We start from the raw sequence: 23,802 nt of genomic DNA on the forward strand, positions 1-23,802 counted from the left end.
TTGGTGGTAGAGGTTGATCAGGTAGCCACAAGTCCCCTGAGTTGCAGCCGTGGAATCCTCCCACTTTACTGATACTACATTAAATTTAATTATGATATTCCTGCTCTGGGCTATCATGTTCATAGTATAGTTTGGATTCAAATCATCTACATTCCCTGTGCTTGCTGTACTTTGGGCGGAAATAATTTCAGTACAATTTTTCTGTTTTATTATTCCTACAGTAGGCAGGTGATCTTGAGACAGAGATGAAATATGGTTCATTCCTTTCTTTCAAGCCCTTTTCCCTTTTGTTTCACTCCAGTTATCTTGTATTACTGTTTTATACTTTCCTCATTTTATTTTGAATGCTTGTCTGATAGTTATTTTATTTTAAGTACCTAATTATCAAATAGAAAACCACCTTGCAAAATTAGTAGAACTTTCTTGTTCTACCTCCAAAAGAGAAAGGAAATATACCAGTAGTCCTGGTACTATGCTAATATAAGAAGAAACTCTATGTATAAAATTCTTTTACTGAGGGATCGAAAGCTACCCTCTTAAAAGTTCATTTTTATGTCTCAGTTTGAGGGGTAATAGCCCTCTCTGTGTTTCGAGGTTAGATTGGCATGGTATTTAAAACAAATTAAGTTAAAATAACCAAGAAAGTTTTTCTGCCAGTGGTAAAAAGCCCCATTATGCCAAAATTTAAAATACTTCTTTATTGAAGCCCTGCTTAGACTAATTTTTACCACTATCAAGATATGTTTCAATGACAAATATTTTGCAATATTAAATGACAAACCGTAAAGCGAAAATTGAAGTTTTTTATATGAAATTTGTATTTGAAGAAAATTTTGATTTGACTATTTGGTTTCCTCAAAATCTTATTAATTAATCAACGATAACCATTTATGCTGAAGATCAAAAGATTACTCTTGCTTAGTATGTACATTAATCGTTTTACATTTCAACCTAATTTGGTTAAATCACACAAACCCAAATCCCCACCTCCTCGCGGATTATGAGACTTGCTCTTTTTTAGAAGCTGGGTTGAAAACTGTATCACAAAAGTGTTATTTTAGCGCTAATTAATTCATTATATGTACCATGTGCCAAAGGTAGCCATCTGTGCCAAATGTGCCATGTAGCCATGTGCCAAAGGTAGCACGACAGTACTATCTCACTGTGTCTTCGCAAATTTGGGGAATTGTGAGCACTTTCGTAACTGACCGTGGTGGCATTTTTTTTTTATAGAAGAGGATAATTCACCTACAATAGAATGTCGAACAAAAAGATCAGAGCAGGGTTACTACTAAAAATTGATGGTACTACCCAGCGGAATTGCATCCATGGTCAGTTTCAAAAGTATAAAAATTGCCAAAATTAGCGTGCTACACAGTGATTTTCGGCGCTATAGTAAAAAATTGAATAAAAAATGCTAAAATAGCACTATGTGCTAATTTAGTACTGCATGACACCAAAGAGGTTAAGAAACCGCAGTTTTCATGTGAAGTTATAGTTGGCTCTGGTAATCACCGACAGTGAAAATACATCAAACAGAGACAACACAATAACGGCAGTGAAAACGAACTGAGACTGTCCACATTGGTAAATTGGGAATTCAGACAACCCTGTTTCTTACAAATTAGACAAACTCGGGAATTCAATTTGTATGAAAAAGTTATTTTCTTAAACATGCAGTCAAGCAGCTTTTGATAGAAGCTTGGCGACAAAACTAAATAAAAAAAAAAAACGTGAAAAATTCGCCAAAAAAACTATATATTAAAACAATAATAATAATAATAAAAAAAATGGTGCCAAACAGCTTAAGAAATTTTACCTTTATTTGAAGGTGTAGTTGGCTTCGGTAATCGACATACTGTTATAAATGGACATAAATAAACCATTGACTGTTGCCTTTTATTTTCACATTTCAACCTGACAACACCGGGGAAAGTATAGCACCACCCTAAAAACTCCACAACTTGAAACAACCAGAAACAGTTCTAAAAAAAGGAAGCTTTCAGGTATAAATAGACCTAGGATTGATCCGGGGGGATTTTATTCTTAATTTGATGTCCTAGGTAGATTAAAAATATTGATATTTTAGAGATGAGATCTTCTGTTTTGTTCGATCTGTCGTTTCTAAGCCACCTGTGCGTTTTCAGTATAAGAAACTAGAATTCATAATAGTTTTCTTAACTCGTTTATTTAATATCTTCTTTACATTTTGTCAACATGTAGAGAAAGCCCTTTATTTCGCTTCTCTTCTCCAATAAACCAAAATTTCATAAGTATGCAAAACTAAACTCGCAACGACTATAGTAGACACAAAGTAGACGACTATGTTAGCCAAAAAAGCCGCATTTTCCGTCAAAAGACTATTACAAACTGAAAACTATAAAAATAACAAACAAGTTCTGTGATGTAACATTGGTGAACATTCAATAAAGTGAACACAGTAATGTTGATATTTATGACATATATGTGATGTTTTGTTTTTGTGTGTGTGTTTTGTTTTTTGTTGTTTTTTTCCTGACTAATCGTGGAATGTAAATAATCCCACAATACTGTTTGCAGCTTCTCGAAGGAAAAAAATAGTTTAGGTTTGGATACAACAAGGCGGTAGGAGACCCAATCTCACCAGAGAAATTTGGCTTTCCCCTATTTTCGCAACTTTTTTGCCCCATATTTAAAAATAACATCCATTTTGACGATGTATACAACGGAATTTAACATTGCTTTTTAACACTATTCGTTCTCGGGCTTTTGATCAAACATCTCTGTCTAATCATGGTTTAATGGAATGAGATCCCTCAATCCATTTCCAATACGAGAAAATCACCCCTTTATTGCATCCCAAAATGTAGCTTTTTTATCCTACACATAAAAATAAATAAATAAATCACAAATTGTCTGCTTTGTAAACGAAAATTCCACAAGACGATAACACAGCATCAACAATAACACTTATAAGGCTAGGAACTTCCTTTAACTTAACCATTTAGTGTTTAAATTAAATCTCCGGTGCATCCCACACAAAGGTGATATTTCATTGACTAAAAATATATTATAAATCTGAATAATTAAACCCAATAATTCGTTCCTAGCTTAAGGGAACATGTATTTTTGTAATTTCTAAACACTATTTTAAGGGAGTTTAACTGACTTGTAAAAAATTGTAAGTCAATTAAATGCCAAATAAGATGGTATATAATTTATTGAGAACAAATTAATTAATTTGTGACAAACAATAATATTTCGTTATGAAGCTATGATGGACAATTTGGCATAAATTTACAATAAATTACAATATTTGAATAGAATAGATAGTAGTCTAACTTGGACTGAATTTCAGCTGCGACTGCTCTTCAACTAATCAACTTAACCGAGCTGGCTTTAAAGAAGTTGTATTCAAGCCGTACGAAACTGATTATACTTGCAGAGGGATCTTAACTTAGTTTTGGCTGATCCATATCGTGTATAATTTTTAATTGACTGTTTTCTGTTCAACCAATCGAGTAGACAGCCTAATCTAGGTTCGCTTTACGGTAGATCGATTTAAACTATATTAAATATATTTCCACTGATTATTAGCGCCATCTTAATTGAATGTCGGCCGATCTTGGGACGTTTTTAGCGCCATCAACTTCAAATAGCTTGCACATGGGCTGCTTTAAGGTGGATCACATATCATTCAACATGTTTCTACTGATAATGCTTCCAGCATCGCTATTAGCGGCTATTAACAGTTTGTAGCAGCCTAGTTTAGAAAAGAGCACAAACTATACACATCCTCCAGAGAAGTCTCTAGACCGACTTCTTTGGGCTTCGCAGCTCAACAATCATGTCATCAATCTCTTCCTCGAATCCCAGGACATAGGAGAGCGACTCGGATTTCTCAACAACGCGTCGCATAACGCCAGGCGACTGCGGTACAGGAGATAAAGACTGTCTATCCGATGTTCCGTTTGTCTGTGGTCTACAATAAAAGAGTTAATTAGACCGAAGAAAAGCAAAGGTTAAAGAAAAGAAAAGAAAATTAAAAAGCGGAAATTATCTTCTTTCTTTTATAATCAGAGTGAAACCATTGAACAGGGTGGAAGTTTGGATCTAAAATTTAAGACATGAACAGAAACATATTACGAAACATTAAATTAAAAGATCGTGAAAAACAAGTTTTCTTTATTAACAATCCACGAAGGAGAAAGCAAAAACAGCAAGCTAACTATATTTCTTCTATAATATTGGAAAATAATTTTTCTTTTGTTTTTCAGCTAAGCCGTAAAACTGGTTAATTGTCGGTTTTAATCTGAGAATTCTGCCTAACTGACATAATAAAGGATGTTTATTTCAAAGCATATTGAATTGATTTTAAGAACATTTTCAATTTAAACAATAACCGATGTTTGAAAACGTAAACTTGGAACATAGACAGGAAATTTATTGCACTACATTAAATTATTGACAAAATACTTTGTCATTTGTTTGAGGAATATTATGTAAATAACAACGGTTAGAAAATTTTAAATCCCCGTTAGTTAAACTGTTATAAATTGAATTAATTCGAAAACCATCTTCGTCTCTATTAATACTAACGTATCCATAACTAATTTTTTTAATTTCAATAATCTCCCTGAAGCTTTGTAAGAGGCCTATAGATATATCTACAATTTTGCTTGGTCAAATAATATAGTGTATATATTGTACATAATAATAAATATATTGTACATAATACATACACAATTACATACGCTATATATATATATATATATATATATATATATATATATATATATATATATATATATATATATATATATATATATATATATATATATATATATTATACACAATATATTACATATATATTGTATGTGTATATTGTATAATAATATATAATATAATAATATATTGTGGCGAGAAAAGGCATTAAGTGATAATTAAGTGACAAATTAAGTGATAATTTACATAACAGTACTCGAACAAATGACAACGCTGTCAGTGATAGTTAGGTCAAAGCTGGGAAGTCAACGGACGGCAGCTAAGTTAGCAAATAAGAAAAACAACTTAATTTAAAATGTATAAGTTTCTTTGACCCGTTGCCATATAGTTCAAATGTTTTTAACCCGGTAACTTCAATCAGGGGGGGGGACCTAGGGTTTATGATTTGTTTTTAAATAAATATAGTTTTTATTCTTAATAGATCTCATTTGCCAATACGACTTGAAATAGGAGAAATAACTGTCGTACTAGTGACACACGTTTGTCGGTGAATTGGCAGACAATTACAGTTTTTGCAGTTCTGGAATTGTTAACAATGTGAATTTTATTTATTTGTCTGTCTTTTGTTCTTTTTTTCTTTCTTTTGTGTTGTATTGTTGTTTGGCACTGATGAAATTATGGTTGCAACATCACAAAACATTTGGCCTTATGTGCAAAAGCCCGCTGATGCCCTGAAGAATGGGAGGAAAATGTACAGCAGGTGGTTCAGTTATTTGGGGAAGATAGAGACGGATTGCCTGATGTATTTGCTTCACTTTCATCAATGCAGAGTGAATTAAGTAGCCTGCGAGGTGGGATTGAGGATGAAATCAGAAAAAAGGTACAGGACAAGTTTTCATGAATCGCGTATGTATTCACAGTTTAAAGATCATTTCTTGGACACTATTACTCAGTCTGTGTACAAAGCCATTGATTTGCAGTTCAAGCCTCGGTTCGATGTGGCCGAGAAAAGCTTGAATGATTTTAGATCAAAAGTAATCCAGGATAGTGGTAAATTGTTAAAACTTGAAACCAAACTGGATGACATGAACCGAAGTACTCTTTTGGATAGAGTTCCAAATATTTCCAGTATCGACACTTCTGCTCGTGATTTAGTCAACCTTGGGGAAAATGTTATTGATCGCTTAAATTCTTTTATGGGCATTTGTTTTGGAGATTTTACGAAACCGTAAGAACCTGAAAGGTTCTCGGATTTTTTTCAATCATGCGCTCACAAAACAGACAAGATGTTTTTAGACTAGCATGCAATAAATTCTAGACAAAAAATGTGTGGACACTTAGATGTGTTATATATGCAGAAAATGGTTCACATATTGTACCCTGTAAGACGATTGCTGATGATGCCGATATTTGTAGTTTGGAGACCCGACCAAATATTTGAATAAAGTATAGATACATTCTGATATGGACCGTTTCTGATATGGACCAAATATTTGAATAAAGTATAGATACATTCTGATATGGACCGTTTATTATTTTTTTATCCTTTTAGTGATATCTCTTGTTCTTCCTTGCAAAATAAATCTTCTCTACTTCCAAAATATCAAAATTGTTTTCATTCTTTTCCGTTCCATTCCCTGTAACTAGCACTATAGAATAGAGGAAAAGAGAGAATAATATAGAATAAGAGAGAAACATTTAACAAGAGTCGTACTTAGGTGATGTGCACACAGTGGAGCTAGATAGGTTTGGAGAGCTAACGTTGAACGAAAATGTTGAATTGCTATTGTTTCGAGCCAGGGGAGATCCACAAACATCAAGACCTAAAATTGAGAGAAAAGTCACTATCTTCATCTTCTAATTGCTGAGAAAATGTTCTTCAATTTATAGTTATGCACTTGATTGGTCAAATCATCTCTATATATACGACGTATTTTTCTGAGACCACACTGCCTTTCTATGACGAACAAACAAAAGTTAAAAATAGATATATCCTTTTATTATACGGTGAAAACATATAGAAAAATCTGGATATTTTTGATACAAGTCACCATAGGCAAACACATCTACGCCCACTCCACTACGCCCCCTAGTGTTAATAAATTAGAACGTAGCATTAATCGTTCAGTGCCTTTTAGGTATTTTGACCGTTTGCCTCGTTTTAACCCTGATGCAGTATTCGATTATAGTATTCAAAACCATAATCAGATTGTCTACGGCATCAATGTTTCCAGCAACAATCCAAGACCGGCCCGGTGCCAAAAACTTTCTGAGACGAGGGAGAACGAAACCCGCCTTTTCGGCTCTTCTCACCCCCCGCCATCGCGCCCACTACAATATTTTTCAATACTGACATCGCGTTACTGAATTCCTTCTTTGCGGTCACCACGAGCTCTCCCCCTTCCTCCCTTTCCATCGATCCAACCCCAATCCCAAGATCTATCCTTCCGAAAATATCAGCCAACCGCATTTCGTCTATAAGCCACACCGTCCCACTTAGTAGCAGGTTTTCACCATAGAAGAAACTGATCTTGCAGAATCGTTGGAACACCAGGAACCTGTCTGCCCAAGGACTAAGGTGAAAACCAAGGTAAAAGATACTCTTATGAAATTTTTGCTATCCCCGGTTTTTTGTATAGTAATGCGGAAAGTTATAATAGGGATATGATTACTGAACTGGAGAATTTAGCTCAAGTAATTGAGGCCTCAGTGGTAGCGGTAGAAGAGGTTCATAGGCAAAATCCGGAACTTCTCAGTTTGTCTGGTTATAATAAAATGATAAAGCTAAGCTTGGATCCCCCCCCCTCGGAAAATACTCTTCTAGAAAATACTTCCCATGGAAAATGCCCCTCCTCCCCCCAGGAAATTTTTTCAGCTTAGCGTGAGACATAACAAAGATAAGTGACAAAATAGATGGGAAATATATATTTGCACATACAGGGGGGGGGGAGGGGTAAAGTATTTGGACAGTTTGAAGTAGGAAAAAATTCTTACTTAATGTGCAGAATAATTGTACCTAACACATTTGGCTTGCCTTTACCCCCCTGCCTAATGTGCAAATACATAACGAAAGTTTGTTTCAAAAGTAAAGAAAAACCCGTTTGTCCTCGGGTTTTACGCATCGTAAACTTGAGTGAGCGACGTATAATACACAAGTACCAGAATTTTTATGGAGAGAGCCGGATTTTTCGGTATTATTAAAAAAAAAAAAAAAATCAAAAATAAAATAAAAAAAAAATCAAGTTTTTTGGCTTAAAGTAAGAAACAACATCAAAACTTAAAATGAAATGAAATTATTACGTATGTGAAAGGAGTTGCCCCTTACACAAGACCTTGCTCTTTAAACTAAAGTTTTGACTTTTTGTCCTAATTTTTTTAAGAACAATTCCTGAAACACAATGGCCGTTTAATTAGAACAATAAGCTTTGTCCTAAAATTCTATAAAAAGAAACTTTAGCATCAAGAGCGAGGTCTTGAGGAGAAGGCAACCCCTTTCATGTACGTAATAATTTCTGTTCGTTTAGAGGTCTGAGGTCGCTCCTTACTTTCAGTTGAAAAACTTGCTGTTTCTTTTATTTAATTACTTACAGATAGTATTTGTTAATGGAAATATACGAAACAAGTTTTTTACAGAAAAGTAGAGACTCTTGAAACCAAAAATGAGCATAAGAAAAGTCAAAGAATGTTCAAATTAAAAACTGTGGAGTCTAATAGAAAGAAAAAAACAAACAAAATGATATTATTTTTTTTTCTATGAAAAAGACTATGTCAATAAAAAATGAACAGAAATTAATTAAAAAAAACTATTTTTAAACAAAAGAAGTTTGTGAAAGAATAGTAAAGAGCCTCGTTAATCCAAAGCTTAAAACTACCACAAATCACCATCAATAAATGAATTAAACCCAAAAGAAAAGAAATTACAATAAATAACCGATTCAAACTGCAAAAATTAACATGAGTAGGACTGACAGCCCCCACATCTCCTCAAGACCAGATCATACTTTGCACTTTACTGAAAAAAAACAACATATTTTAAATATTTTCATTTTTGTTGGCTTTGTCAAATAAACAAGTATTAAGACAATAAGGAATAAATATCAGAATACGTATATCAAACTGAAAATACACGTTTTTTTTTTTTTTTTTTTGAAAGTAGAATTTATGTTCTGGTCTTGAGAAGGATTTTAATTTTTGCTCGTTTTGAGTTTGACTAGGTTACCTATTGTAATTTCTGTTAGTTGTATCCTTCATTTATTTATTAATGGTGATTTGTGGCAGTTTTACACTAGGAAAACAAGAAAAACAAACTCGTGGAATTTGACAACACTTTCGCCCGTAAAAACTAAAACAATAAAAATTTATTGGTTCCCAAAGCCAATTATCCTTTCAAAGGATGGCTGAACCTTCTTAAACTTTTTGGTGCCATCTGTTTTAGCTTAATTTGATGATTGCTCACCTACATTTTTTGTCTTCTTCAATTTTTTTTTTTATTTTGGTACCCGCTACTGCAAAAAATTACAGAAGTTCATATGGAAGTGTTTTCAACAAAAATTGAACTGCGGCTTTTTTTCTAACTTTTTAATATACTTTTGGTGTGTAAATTCCTCTTTCATCCCGTTCACTTTTTAAAGAAACTAAAAAAATAAATAAAATAAAATCCAAAATTTGAAAACCTTACTTTCCACGGGGGTGGGGTCTAGAATCACCCAGATGACCACTGGCATGGAAAAAAGAGGAAGTCTAGCAATTTATATTAACAAGAAAATTCCTGCTTTTCAGATGGATTTTTAACCGGGAACTTTAATTGTAAGTGTATTATTGTTTATTATTTTCTTTGCTGAAGACATCCCTTAGATATAGGACCAAAATATTCAAATAGCTTTTGTTCGTTCACTGTCTTGGGAAAAAAGTCCTCATTATTCTCTCTTCTGTATTTGTATTATGGAAAGGCAGTGTGGTCTTCGTCATTATTTAGATAAAGGTACCTGTGCTCGATGAATATATTGAGATTCTTTGGGTATTTGCAAAGCTTAAATGCCTGCCATCCCGTTATAATGGTGTTGTTGTTTGTGTTTCTTATTATTCGCCATGACAAGATAGCAGTTCTTAAAAATAAACAATCATGAGAGATAAAACTCTACAAAAAGAAAACTTCAAACGAGTTCTTAAAAAAGCTTTCGGGGAAAAACTTCATATTAAGCGCTCACTAAATATAGGGTAAATACTCCACGGGTGGTATGTTCTTGCTTGGTGACGCTAACGAGCTACGACTTGGAGTCTTTGGAAGCAGAATTAGGTATAAAACAGATAGTTAATCGCCCAACAACAAAAGGTTATAAGGCTTTGGATCGTATAGCTACTAACATGTCTCAAATCTATAGAAAATCATCCCCAGCCCCCCCCCCCCCCCAATAGGAGGAAGCTATCACTTGACACTTGAGCTACACCTTACAAGCGAAGACCGAGTCATATACACTAGAGAAACAACAAGTCGGCCAATCACAAGTGGCGGATTGTTTCGTCTCGGCAATTGGCTCACGGCTCACAACTGAAAATTGGGAGGGCATAATTTCTAAGGCTAAGGCCACTACTTTTCAAGAAAAAACTTCTCGGAAAACACCATTTCTATTTTTCTGAAAAAGTTAACAAACGCTGGCACTACTAAACTCAGAGGATTTTCCGCATTCATCTCTATATTCAACGGATTTCCGGAGAATCTCGAATTTGCCTCAAATTGATGAAACTGAAGAGAACCAGTATTACACCCCTCAATATTCCTGTTGACCTCACTAAGGCTTTTCCTGAATTTCTGATGGCTCCGTTGACTTTAATATTCAACAAGATTACAATGTCAGGCCAGTATCTGCAGAATTAGAAAAGGGGATTCCCAAAAAAGGAACCCCTGCGATTTTGCTGGTGTGCGGCCTATTACGATGACATCAATTTTTAGCAAGATCTAGAAAAGTTTCATCGCTGGATGGCTGAAAACTTTTATTCTGCATAAAATTGACCATCAATAATTTGGTAATATTTCCAAAAGTTCGATAAGTGGAACGTTTGCTTGATGAGACTTTAAAGTATCTAGATGAATCGGAACGCTGGGTCAACCTCATCGCAATTGACCAAAGAAAGCTTTCGATTTGATCTGCCATAGAACCCTTATCCACAAGATATTGACAAATTTTAATGTTGATGCATATTTGGTAAGAATAGTTGCAAATTTTCTTTCAGGTAGAATTCAAAAACTAAGTATAAATCAGCCTATTCCGATTCCCAGCCAATCTACTGTGGAATTCCCCAGGGAACAATTTTAAGCTTTCTACTTTTTTGGTTATGGGAAATGAGTTGGCAAATGCTGAGTCAGATCGCTTTAAGTTCGTTGTTGATTTATCCATACTGGAGCAGGGTGAAACGAGTGTTTCAAGCGAGGAAGACAGAATAATGGCAAGTTTATCATGCCAGGCCAAGGAGGGCAAAATGATCGTCGATCTTGAAAAATCACTCATATGAACTTTTTCTTTTCTGCGGGACAACTCATCTCTTGCTTTACAGAATGTTTCAGGTTGCAGCATCATGAGTATCAAACTCCTAGGAATATATCTCATACAAGACTTGAAGTGGGAAAACAGACACAGGAGATGATCAAACGGGCAAACCTGAGCATCCTTTAAAACTCCTTGCTCGTTATGGTGTCCCAACTCCCCATCTTTGTCTCTTTTGGAATTACGGCCTGACTTCGGACCAGAGTGACCAAGAGTGTTTCAGGCGAGGTCAATGGAACAATGGCGGATTTATCACACAAAGCTGAGGAGAACAAAATGATCGTCAATTACGCAAAAGCGCTCGTTTTAACTATTTTTTTAAGGACAATTCTTCTCTAGCTTTACAGTTTTCAGGTTGTAGCATCAAGGACATCAAAGTTTTAGGAATATATCTCACAGGTGATCTGAAGTAGGAAAAACAGACACAAGAGATGATCAATCGGGCAAACCTGAATATACTTTCTTTAAAACTCCCTGCTCGTTATGGTGTCCCAACTCCCCACCTATTGCGCATTTTTCTTACATCTGTCAGACCTTTGGTAGAATGTGCTTGTCTCGATTGGCATTACGACCTGACTTCAGACCAGAAGAAACGCCTGAAAAGGATCCAATAGGGTAATTTCTAAGTCTCCCAAAGTCCCTTATTGCTTCCTTTTAAAATATTTTCCCTTATAACTCTTTAGACGCGCCGTGATGAATTGTGTTTTAAATTTCGTGTCGGTATTTTGTCAAATCCTCGGCTTCGTCGAAGCCTCCTCTTTGAGCAACTCTCTTCACACCAATAGCTACCGCGACAAGTGGCTCAAACTGTACCAGAAATTCAGCCGATACCAGCACGGCATATGCATTACGGTACGCAAGTAATATTGTTCCCTAGCTCCTCAAGATTTTTGTTACTGAACTCACTCGTCAATAATTGCACATATTTATTTGCTTTAGTTCATTATTCTAATTATTCTTGTTGATTTTTAGAATTTTTTCCTTAATAGTTGGATATTTCAATGTCTTAGGTGTTAGTTTGACTCTGTGATATTTCGAATCAACGTGTAAATTTGTATGACCATAGCTATGGCTGTGATTTGTATATGTTTTGTACCTTATATTTTATGATGACAAGGACTGCTACTGATTGGCATGAACGTGTAAGGCCTTTGATAATGGAATCGTTTATCGTACCCACCATCGTTACTAATATCATTACCTGGATAATTGAAGCTGTTCACTCGATTGATCAATCTTTTCACCTTCAATTATTCCTAGTCTTAACGACTTAGTCCTCTTGACATGCATTCTCGAGGCCATTCTTGCACCTTGAACTCAAAAAACCTTGCCCCCCCCCCCCATGTCCCTTTTTGCCCGAAATCATTCAATCAGGATTTAAAAACAGACATTTTTTTCAGCATACTTGAAACGTCCAAAAACTATGCCTTCGGAAACAAATTGACACCCCCCCACACCTCAGCTCCTTGGGATAAGCCTTTAAGTTATAACATTTGCCCATTGTTTACGCATAGTATTTATTATGGGGAAGCATTTTCCATTGGTAGGAAAATTTCCAGGGGTAAATTTTACAGAATTCCTAAACGAAATTCTTTTTATTTGTCGTTCATTTGACAGTTCATTCTTTTTCCTAGCATTTTCATATAGGATGTTGCAATCATTAGTATAATTTAAAGATGGGGGAGTCCCTACTTGGTGACGCTAACGAACTACGACTTCGAGTTTTTGTAAGCAGGATTAGGTCTAGAACAGTTAGTTAATTGCCCAACAAAGAAAAAGGTGATACGGCTCTAGACCATATAGCTACCAACAGGTCTCAATTCTATAGAGAACCCTCCCCAGCCCCCCAATAGGAGGAAGCTGTCACTTCATCCTTGAGCTACACCCTACAAGTTCTCCATTTTATTCCGTGTTCTCCCTGTTCGCTTTACGTTGTTTTTAGGATAAAGTTTATCAAAATGATTCATATAAATGGAGATAAAACGCAACTAACAACTACTTTAAATAAAGTTGTGTTAAAGCTGTAACACGTACACTTATATTTTTTATCAAAAGAAGCCCCAGAAGTATTATACACATATTTTGAAATTACATTAATTATGTTAACTTATAATGGAATGGTATTCTATTTGAGATGATAATATTTTAAGTGGTCACTCAACATTGCTGGTTCCCAATGACTTTGATGTCGTGTTTCTAGAGTCCTAAAGCCCTGATGGAGAATATCCCCCAGTCCGTCGCTAACCATCCCAAGATTTTGTGAAAAAAAAATCCAAATGTGAACGAAAAAAGGAACTCTGAGTGACATTAGATAATTTACACTAATTTGAAATTACATTAATTATGTTAATTTATCATGGAATGGTATTCTAATTGAGATGATAATATTTTAAGTGGTCACGCAACATTACTGGTTCCCAATGACTTTGATGTTGTGTTTCTAGAGTCCTAAAGTCCTGATGGACAATATCCCCCAGTCCGTCGCTAACCATCCCAAGATTTTGTGAAAAAAGAAAAAAATCCAAATGTGAACGAAAAAAGGAATTCTGAGTGACATTAGATAATTTACCTTAATTTGAAATTACATTAATTATGTTAATTTATCATGGAATGGTATTCTAATTGAGATGATAGTATTTTAAGTGGTCACGCAACATTGCTGGTTCCCAATGACTTTGATGTTGTGTTTCTAGAGTCCTAAAGCCCTGATGGACAATATCCCCCAGTCCGTCGCTAACCATCCCAAGATTTTGTGAAAAAAAAAAAAAAATCCAAATGTGAACGAAAAAAGGAATTCTGAGTGACATTAGATAATTTACCTTAATTTGAAATTACATTAATTATGTTAATTTATCATGGAATGGTATTCTAATTGAGATGATAGTATTTTAAGTGGTCACGCAACATTGCTGGTTCCCAATGACTTTGATGTTGTGTTTCTAGAGTCCTAAAGCCCTGATGGACAATATCCCCCAGTCCGCCACTAACCGTCCCAAGATTTTGTGGGAAAAAAAAAATCCAAATGTAAACAAAAAAGGAATTCTGAGTAACATTAGATACTCCATGGTTTGGTTTTAACAAGATCTTCTATCAAGTTTTATAATTGTGGTATTCTTGTTTTCTAAAAAACTTTTGATCTCTTTAACAATTTGTTTTCGAGCTGCTAATGTCTTTGATTCAGCTTTGCTCAACGTTGCTTGACGTAACTTAGCTTTGATTTAACGTTGTTATAAGATTTGCATAACGTTGTTATAATTATAACGTTGTTATAAGATTTGCATGTTAATGGCAACGATAGCTCTTCATTATAGTCTACTATGAACAGTCTCAAGGTTGTCAACCTTTCTCTCATGTCAAGTCATGAAAGAGTCACATACGCCCTTTGTTACCATGTAATCCACAGCAACTATTAATAATAAATTACTATAAAAAAAACTGTCACTTTGATTTTGGCAGCAACTTTAATATACTTCTGTATTTTATTAATAGGATAGCTATTTACAAATATCATCATAAATAGAAAAATTACCAATTTTTTATTAGTGAAAAAGTCCGATGTGGTCTTTTATTTCAAGCACAACCTTATTATATGATTTTCATTTCATGGTCGTGATAAAGCTTCCATGGCTACAATGCGTTTTCATGACCCGGTTTACGTAATAAGGTATTATGAACAAAGAGATTACCAGCACTAGAAAGTCTGTACTCCAATTGTTCTTTGTCCATTGAAACTCTTTTCAACTTGTTCGAGTCACTTCTCAATTGGATTGTTAACGTTTCAATCTTCTGTTCACAGCGCCTACAATTAGCATAATTAGTTACCATCCACGGAAGGAGGTGGGTTGGGACATTGACGACACCTTAAACCAACGTTTTAACTCGTTGATGAGAAAGAGAGTGAAAGGAAGAGAGGGAAGGAAAGAGAGAGAGAGAGAGGATCGGTGATGGAATTAGAGGGAAAGACAGATAGGGGGTATGGAGCAGCGGTAGAGAAAGAAAAGTAGGGATAGAAAGAGGAAAGGAGGGAGGGGATTAGAAAGAGGGAGGAAGAGTGTATTATTCTAATTTATATATAAATGAAACATAAAAAAACAAACGATACTAGTAGAAGCCACATGAAGCCACAAATACTCCTTATATTGTAAAAAATGGCGGGGAACCTAAACTGTAAATAAAACATGTAAAAATCGAAAAAAAACTTCAAAGACAAAAAAGGCTTCATCTACCCTTGATACATTTCCGTGAAATTGTGCTTTCTGGATGTATTTGAAAAATTGTTGAAACAAAACCACTCACTTTCAATGAGTGACCTTGCCACCTAATTATCAATCGATGGGAATCAGGAATATGTGTTGTTCGTTCAAGGATGAAAAAAAAAAAAACAATAGAAAGAGAGAGGGAGCAAGAGAACATTGGTGAGAGAATAATTGTGGGACAATAAAGAGAATATTTTGATTTAAAGTTCTTTATTTTTCTTTGAAAAAATGTTTTTTGTGGAAAAAGTTTTTTTAGTTTATTTCTGTTCGTTTTATATTGATATAGTCTTTTCAGGGGAAAAGAATCTTTTAAGTTTAAATCTGTTAAGAATTTACAATTTGGCCTGCTATTTGTACGCTGGAGAAAATTTTTCAACAATTTTTAACAACATACATCCTTTTAAAAAATCTGGACACAAATAGTGATGCTTAATTTAGTTTTATACTCTCTCTAGTTGACGTGAAAACAAAACTTGATACCATTTGCCAAAAAAAAATCTATAATAATAGAAGCAATCTTTTAAGAATTTACAATTTGGCCTGGTATTTGTATGCTGGAGAAAATTTTTCGAAATTTTTTAACAAAAATCTGGACACAAATAGTGATGCTTAATTTAGTTTTATACTCTCTCTAGTTGACGTGAAAACAAAACTTGATACCATTTGCCAAAAAAAAATCTATCTATGCTCTTTGACAGCTTGGACGCACTTACACTTTTTTTGATTTATTTAGTTAAATTTTAAGAGCTGAAGTAATAATAGAAGCAGCTCCGAAAGTTTGAACATAATACCCTCAGTTGCTCTTGGGATACTGCTGAGATGCCTAATTGGCAATCAGCATCCACACAGAGCTTTTTGACTTAATAGTAAGGAAACATTTAGTTTTTTAAACATAATGGACAAATTGCATAACTGTGGGGGGCTGACCTACATAATAGTCCTAGAGATACAGTTAAAAGACCGTTCTGCTATGCTGAACAAAATGGCTATCTTAAATTTTGATTGGAAGTGTTTGGAAAATAATGAGCTGAAGAGGAGGGCTGATTGTCCTCCAATCACTTTTGACTCTTAAAAAGGGTGCTAGAACTTTGAATTTCCCTTCAAACTAGCTCCTTTAAATATCAATGATATTACTTGCTACGAGAGTAGCGCTACCTATGATATTGCTTATATGCTCTTTCAATACTTGCATGCCTATAGTGTTTTTGTTTAATTCAAACTCCCCCAAATATTCGAACTTAATGCCCTTAGTGTGATTAGTTGCAGTAAGCGCGTAAGTAGTATCAAAAATATACACATAGTGTCTTCAGACTAGTTCAAAATCTATCACAACTTACCCTGAAAGGTCTAAATTAATAATGTAAGCCATTTTTGCGATATTGCTTTGTCACCCTGTTGACAATCTACATGATCACAGTTTGTTTTGATTTAGTTCAGCATCCGCCTAAATATTCCTTGAAAGCTTCACCTTAATACCCATAGCTTGCATAGTAGCAATAGTTATAGTAGCAGTAGTAGCAGTACGCACATAGCACCCTTTTTTTCAACATTCCCCTCAACACACAATGAAAATTTTAACTTTACACCATCAACCGGTCCTGAAGCATTGCTGATAGTTCCTCTTGACAACCTATGTGGGCATAGTGTGTTTCGATTTATCTCAATACATTTGCAATATTACCCAAAATTTTCGAATTAATACCCTTAGGTTTATAAGTAGTACTAGTAGCACCAGTGGTTATAGTAGTAGCAGTAGAGTTAATAGTAGTAGTCTTTCCTTTAGTAGCAGAAGTAGCACTAGCAGTAATAGTAATAGTAGCAGTAGTAGTAGCTTTGGAGTAATAGCAGTAGTATTATGATACAAATATTGTGTTACGGTTAGTTCAACCTCCCCCACGACAAGCGTTGTAAGTTTTAATTTCAAACACGAATCTCTTCCTAAGATATTGCTGATATGCTTTTTTGACAACCTACATACGGATGGCAGGTTGTCATCCGTACAACAGAAATTTTCAGATATATACTCTGAAAATTGTACCTTCATACCCTTATGTATAGTTGCAATAGTAGTCACGGCAGTAGTATAAGTATCCAACTTAAAACAATTAGCTATTGATATAATATTGTTGATTTGCTCTTTTGGTAATCTTTATATTCATATACTTCTTGAATATTTTCATCTTAATGCTCTTAACCTTACAAGGAGTAGTAATTGTAGTAATTTCTTACTACTCCTTACTACTCATTACTACTCCTTACAAGGAGTAGTAATTGCAGTAATTGTAGTAATAATTGTAGTAGTAATTTCGATAGGAGTAGTAATTGGAGCAATAGTAACAGTAGTAGTATAACGAGTAAATGCAGCAGTGGTGGTAGTATTAGTAGTAGTGCACTAATTACCTTTTGGTCAATTGATCTCCCTCTTTAAACATTCTCTGGGGGTTCCGACTTAATACACAAATCAATTCTTAAGATATGCTATTTTGAAAATCTAAAGGGACATAGCAACTTTTGTTAGTTGGAATTTGCCATCAATATTCTCTCAAATTTTACCTTCATAGACTTAGCCTTACTAGTACGATTACCACAGTAGTTTTAGGGGTAGTAAAAGAAGTTGAAGTGTTAGTGTTGCATTATTAGTAGTAGTAGCAGTATTAATAGTAGTAGTACCATCTGCATATTGTCTTTTGGCTAGTTGAACATCGCTGATGCCCGGAAGTTTCACCTTGACGTATTAAGCCGTTACAAAAATATTGTTGATGTGCGCTTTTCATACCCTTTTCACCTTAATACTCTCAGTCTTACAAGTTGTTGCAATTGAAGCAGTAATTGGAGTAGTTTAGCAGTAGTAGTAGCATAAGAAAAAGTAGCAGTGGTATTAGTGTTAGAAGTCATTTTTGTCGATTACCTTTTTGTCGATTTTGCCAATAGACCTTTTTGTCGATTGATCTTCCCCTTTAAGTATTCTCCGAAAGTTTCAATTTAACACCCAAATTAATTCTTGAGATGCAATTTTGGTGCAATACGACGTGTGAGTGTGTGCGGGGGGAGGGAGGTGGGATAGTTTGCCCTCCAACCATTTTAACTTTTTAAAGTGCAATAGAGTTTACGATTACCAATCCAATGAGCCCCCTCGGAAGTTTATATGACCATGCTTTCTATAACAAGAGCTAAGAGCTCATTTACACTTGTGACGAGGTCGGAAGAGCCAAGAGCCAAGAACTCATATGGCATGAGCTCTAGCAAAATTTTTAGAATCAATAGATTGATTTAAAAGGAAAATCAGAGGCTTAATACCGGTCAGGATTTAAAATAAGAGCTCTTAGACACGAGGTCCTTCTAAATATCAAAATTCATTAAGACCCTGACACGCCTATCAACTTTTATCGTCCTAGCACGTCCAGAAACACCAAACTCGCCAAACCCCCCCTAGCTCCCCCAAAGCGAGCGGATCCAGCCGAGTAATGTCAATTACGTATCCAAAACTTGTGCTTATTCTTCCCGTCAAGTTTGATCCTGATCTCTCCACTCTAAGCCTTTTTCAAAGATTTCCGGTTTCCAAGATTTCTGTTTCTCTCCTCTACCACCCTATGTCGCCAGATCCGATCCAAATTGAAAATAGAGCATCTAAGGCATAAGACCTTTCTATATATCAAGTTTCATTAAGATCCGATCACCCATTCTTCAGATAAAGATACCTCAATTTTCACGTTTTCCAAGATTTCCGGTTTCCCCCTCCAACTCTCCCCAATGTCACCAGATATGGTCAGGATTTTAAATTAAGAGCTCTGAAGCACAAGATCCTTCAAGATATCAAATTTCATTAAGATCTGATCACCCGTTCGTAAGTTAAGAATACCTCATTTTTTCTAGTTTTTCCAAGTTAACCCCCAACTCCCCCAAAGAGAGCTAATTCGGTCTGATTATTTCAATCACGTATCTAGGACTTGTGCTTTTTCTTTCCACCAAGTATCATCACGATCTCTCCACTCTAAGCGCTTTTCAAGATTTCTGGTTTCTTCCTCCGACTCCCGCCAATGTCACCGGATCCAGTCAGGATTTAAAATAAGAATTAAGAGACACGAGGTCATTCCAAAAATCAAATTTCATAAGGATCCAATACCCTTTCGTAAGTTAAAAATACCTCATTTTTCTAATTTTTACGAGTTACCGAATTAGGTCCCCCCCCCAACTCCCCCAAAGAGAGCGGATCCGGTCCGGATATGTCAATCACTTATCTAGGACCTGTGCTTATTCTTCCCACCAAATTTCATCCCCGTCTCTCCACTCTAAGCGTTTTCCAAGATTTCCGCCCCCCCCCCAAAAAAAAACCTCCCCCAATGACACAGGATCCAGTAGGGATTTGAAATAAGAGATCTGAGTTACGATATCCTTCTAAATATGAAATTTCATTAAGATCCGTTCACTCCTTCGTAATAAGTTAAAAAAACCTCATTTTTTCAAATTTTTCAGAAGTAACCGTCCCCCCACTCGCCCCCACAGATGGTCGAATCGTGGAAATGCCTATTTCTAATTTAATCTGGTCTGGTCCCTGATACGCCTGCCAAATTTCATCGTCCTAGCTTATCTGGAAGTGGCCAAACTAGCAAAACCGGGCCAGATAGACAGATCCACAGACCGACAGAAATTGCAGTCGCTATGTCACTTGGTAAATACCAAGTACCATAAAAAACTTATATGACACTAACACATGATTTAAAACCCTTGCCCTGAGAGCTACAGGGGGGGGGGGGTATGTTTCATCCTCAAAGATATAATTTCCGAACCTTCCCACTACGTTGATCAAAATGGCTATCTTAAAAGTTTGAATGGAAGTGTTTGGGGAAATGATTGGCGCAGAGGGAGGGGGAGTTGTATTTGCCCTACGATCACATTTGACTAATAAAAAGGGCACTAGGCCGCTTTGAAGTTTCTACGACAACACTTTCTATTAGAACCTTATATACCCCAAGGGCATAACTTACAACCCTTGTCATGAGGGTTATGGGGAGGGAGGAGTTGTCCTCTTTAAAGACATAATTTACAGACCTTTCAACTACGTTGAACAAAATGACTATATAAAGATTTTGATCGGAAGAGTTTGGTGAAATGATGGGTGTGGGGGAGGGCATTCACTCTCCGATCACTTTCAACTATTAAAAAGGGTACTAGCCCTCTCGATTTCCAATCGAATGAGTCCTTATTGAAGTTTCTGCGACAACGCTTTTTATAATAAAAAAAACTTATATGCCCCCAGGGCATAACTTACGACTTCTGCACTAAGGGTTGTGGGGGGTTGTCATCCACAAAGACATAAGTTCTGGAATTTTCAACTACTTTGAAGAAATTGGCTATCCCAAAATTCTGAATCGATATGTTTGGGAAATGGCAGGCGTGGGAGTAGGATTAGTTGCACTCCAATCAATTTTGACTATTAAAAAGTGCAGTGGTCCTTTTAATTTACAATCGAATGAACCCTTTTCGAAGTTTCTATGACAACTCCTTTGATCTGATACGAAGTACCCTGGTCTAAGAACAAAAAATAAAAAATTAATAAATAATGCATTGTACGACCATCGTTCTTTACTTGGGCAGCGCTATTGCGCTACCTATGATAAAAACTTTCTAATTGTAGTTTGTCGCTTGAATTTCGATACTTTAAAAACGTGTATCTTCATCGTTAAGATTCCAGACATTTCCTCCGTCAACGATCGCTTACCTTTTCTCTTCTCTCTCCATTTGGAGTCTTACAAAAAGATCTTCCTTAGCCAATTCAGTTTTTTGAAGTCTATCTCTCAGAGTCAACAGCTCCTCTTGTTGTAGCTGAAGCTCCCTGGCGACAGCGCGGCAATCTTTCAGTTCCTCATTTCTCATTGCCAATACTGTGTGCAATGAACTGATTTCGGCCGATTGCTTCTCGATTTGTGCCTGCAATGTATTTCTCTCGCATTAATGCATTATTATGTGGAAAATTTCCAAAATATGTATCAGTAAATATGTGTAAATATGTAAATATCATATTTAAGTGAAAATGTTAAAAAAAAAATATATGAGAAAGTTAGAGAATAAAAAAATATGAGTAAAATAAAATACCCAATCTTTACAATAAGAGCTGATTACAATAAAAAAAAAAACGATATGATAAAAAAAATGTCAAGGGAAGTATTTGCAAAAAAAAAATCAAAATATGACATCCTAAACAATGGAAAATGTAAAAATAAATTAAAAATTAAACAGCTAAAAAGAAAAAAAATAGAATGAGCACACACAAAAAATCGTGATATATATAAAAAAAGGGGGAAAATGCATTTATAAAAAATTAAATGAGAAAAATATTTTAAACAAATATTATCAAAAGACGAAATTGTAGTTTTATACAAAATATTCATTTACATGAGCCAAATTTACATATAGAAAAAACTGTCAGCCAAAACAAACTAAACAAGAGACAATAAACAAATAAACAATAAACAAACCGAATTAAAACATAAGTATTGCACAAGAGAAAGAAATATTAAAAGCATACTAGAATGGGTAATATTTGAACAAAAGACGATTAAAAGACGGAGAAAGTGTGTTTTAAGATATTACAACCCTAGGCTACAATTTCCAAATTCTGAAGATTCCTCCAGATCCATCCAAGAGGAAGTATTCCACCACGTACCCAAATTCCTGGGTATGGATGCTCTTGCAATATCGAAGTTTTGACAGCTAAAAAAAATTTAAAACACTCATTTTTAAAATTCTGAATCAATTTTACGCGTTCTACGAGAGCAGGTATTAGAAAAAAACAACAAAAAAACAAGGGACTTGTGCTAAGTACTAGGGTGCTAGGTTTGGTGGCAAACACTAGACTGGTGATTTAGAATGTGTGATTGTGTTTAAATGTCTAAGATCCTTGTAGGAAGGGTGTAACCTTTAGGGGGAGGGAGGAAAAGATACTTGTCCTTACTCAAACTTAAAGTGCAAGATTACTTGTGTCGATTTTTGCTCCTTTTTTAGGCCCAGGGTTCGTTCCTTTAGGAGGAGGGGTGCAAGCCTTATGAAGAGGGATTAATACTAATAACCTGGAAGAAAATAGGGGGAGGTGGACTATTTTTTATGGGGATTTTTTTCTCTGTGGGGGGGAGACAGAAGATGTTTTTTTTATAGGAAGGGTGCAAGCACCGCAGGAGAAATCATAAAAAAAAAGAATTTACTAGAAAACTAATAAAAGGAGGGGAAATGGGAAATAAGGGATTATCTTTCAAGATCTTCTTTAGATGGGTAGTCATTTTCTGGAAGAAGAGTTCAAGTCTTATAGGGATAAGCGTAAAAAATAAAATGAAAGGGATAATTAGAAAGGATAAGGAAATGGCATTTGTCAACGGAGAAAAGATTAAAGAAAAAAGAGAAAAACTACAATGAACAGCTAACATATGCTGGAAAATAGGATAGAAAGGCGGACACAAAAACTTTACAAAATAAGGAAAAATAAAGAAAAGTCACATCTGATAAAAGGCAGTTTGTCCTCTTATTACAAAAAAAAGGAAATGGATTAGATTATAAAATTAGATTATTAAGTTATAGAATATAAAAGGAAATGGGGTATGGTCTAAAAAACTAATTAGTGATTATACACAAGATTCTTTCAATTTTTTTTATTATTATTATTTCAGCTATTTTTTGATGGAGTGCATCTTCCCGCTGAGCATAGATAAAGTAATTATTAGCTATTTCAGAAGGCATTACACTACAATTTGTATACAGCCCAGAATTACATTCCCAAACTGAACAGATTTTATTGATTGTTCCAATCGATTTTCCCTTACACTGATTGGCTCTCAGCCATACTCAGAATCCCTTTAGCTCTCAGCCTAGAAGTTTATACCATCTCTTCAAACTAAGCAAGTTCTAATGATAGGGTCCAAACCATTCCCTCCGACCCTATTTGGTTCTCAATAGTAGCTTTAGTTTTTCTGATTATATAGTTTCTGTGTTTCAATTAGTTTTGATTGTCTGTACTTTTGTTCTTCCAGTTTTAATTCTAGTTTGGCTAGACAAATAAAATAACTATTTGTGTATTAATTCTTTCACCTTTTTTTAGTTGTGTCAATTAAAACTTTTTTTCGGCTTGTTTTTCATTAAGTTATATATTTATACTTTTAGTAGCGTTTTTATATTGGATATTTCTTTTTTTTTTTAAATAAACTATTGGTATTCCCTTTTCTCACTTACAGAAATAGTCGGAAACGAGATGCCACATCAAAATTGCCACATCAACTATTTGTGTATTAATTCTTTCACCTTTTTTTAGTTGT

General features: G+C 35.0%; 1 protein-coding gene across 1 annotated transcript in view; it reads right to left on the minus strand.

The window, feature by feature from the left end:
- Positions 1-2,172: 2,172 nt before the first annotated feature.
- The window catches only part of LOC136040603 (uncharacterized), a 72,484-nt gene continuing 50,854 nt past the window's right edge, over positions 2,173-23,802 (minus strand). The window contains exons 7-10 of the mRNA XM_065724860.1: positions 21,222-21,430; positions 14,933-15,045; positions 6,419-6,527; positions 2,173-3,961 (exon numbers count right to left, since the gene is read on the minus strand). Coding sequence (XP_065580932.1) covers positions 3,790-3,961; positions 6,419-6,527; positions 14,933-15,045; positions 21,222-21,430 — 603 coding nt within the window. The 3' untranslated portion in view covers positions 2,173-3,789. The remainder of the gene's footprint in view (positions 3,962-6,418; positions 6,528-14,932; positions 15,046-21,221; positions 21,431-23,802) is intronic.

This window comes from Artemia franciscana, chromosome 21, assembly GCF_032884065.1.
Source record: "Artemia franciscana chromosome 21, ASM3288406v1, whole genome shotgun sequence".
Lineage (NCBI taxonomy): Eukaryota > Metazoa > Arthropoda > Branchiopoda > Anostraca > Artemiidae > Artemia > Artemia franciscana.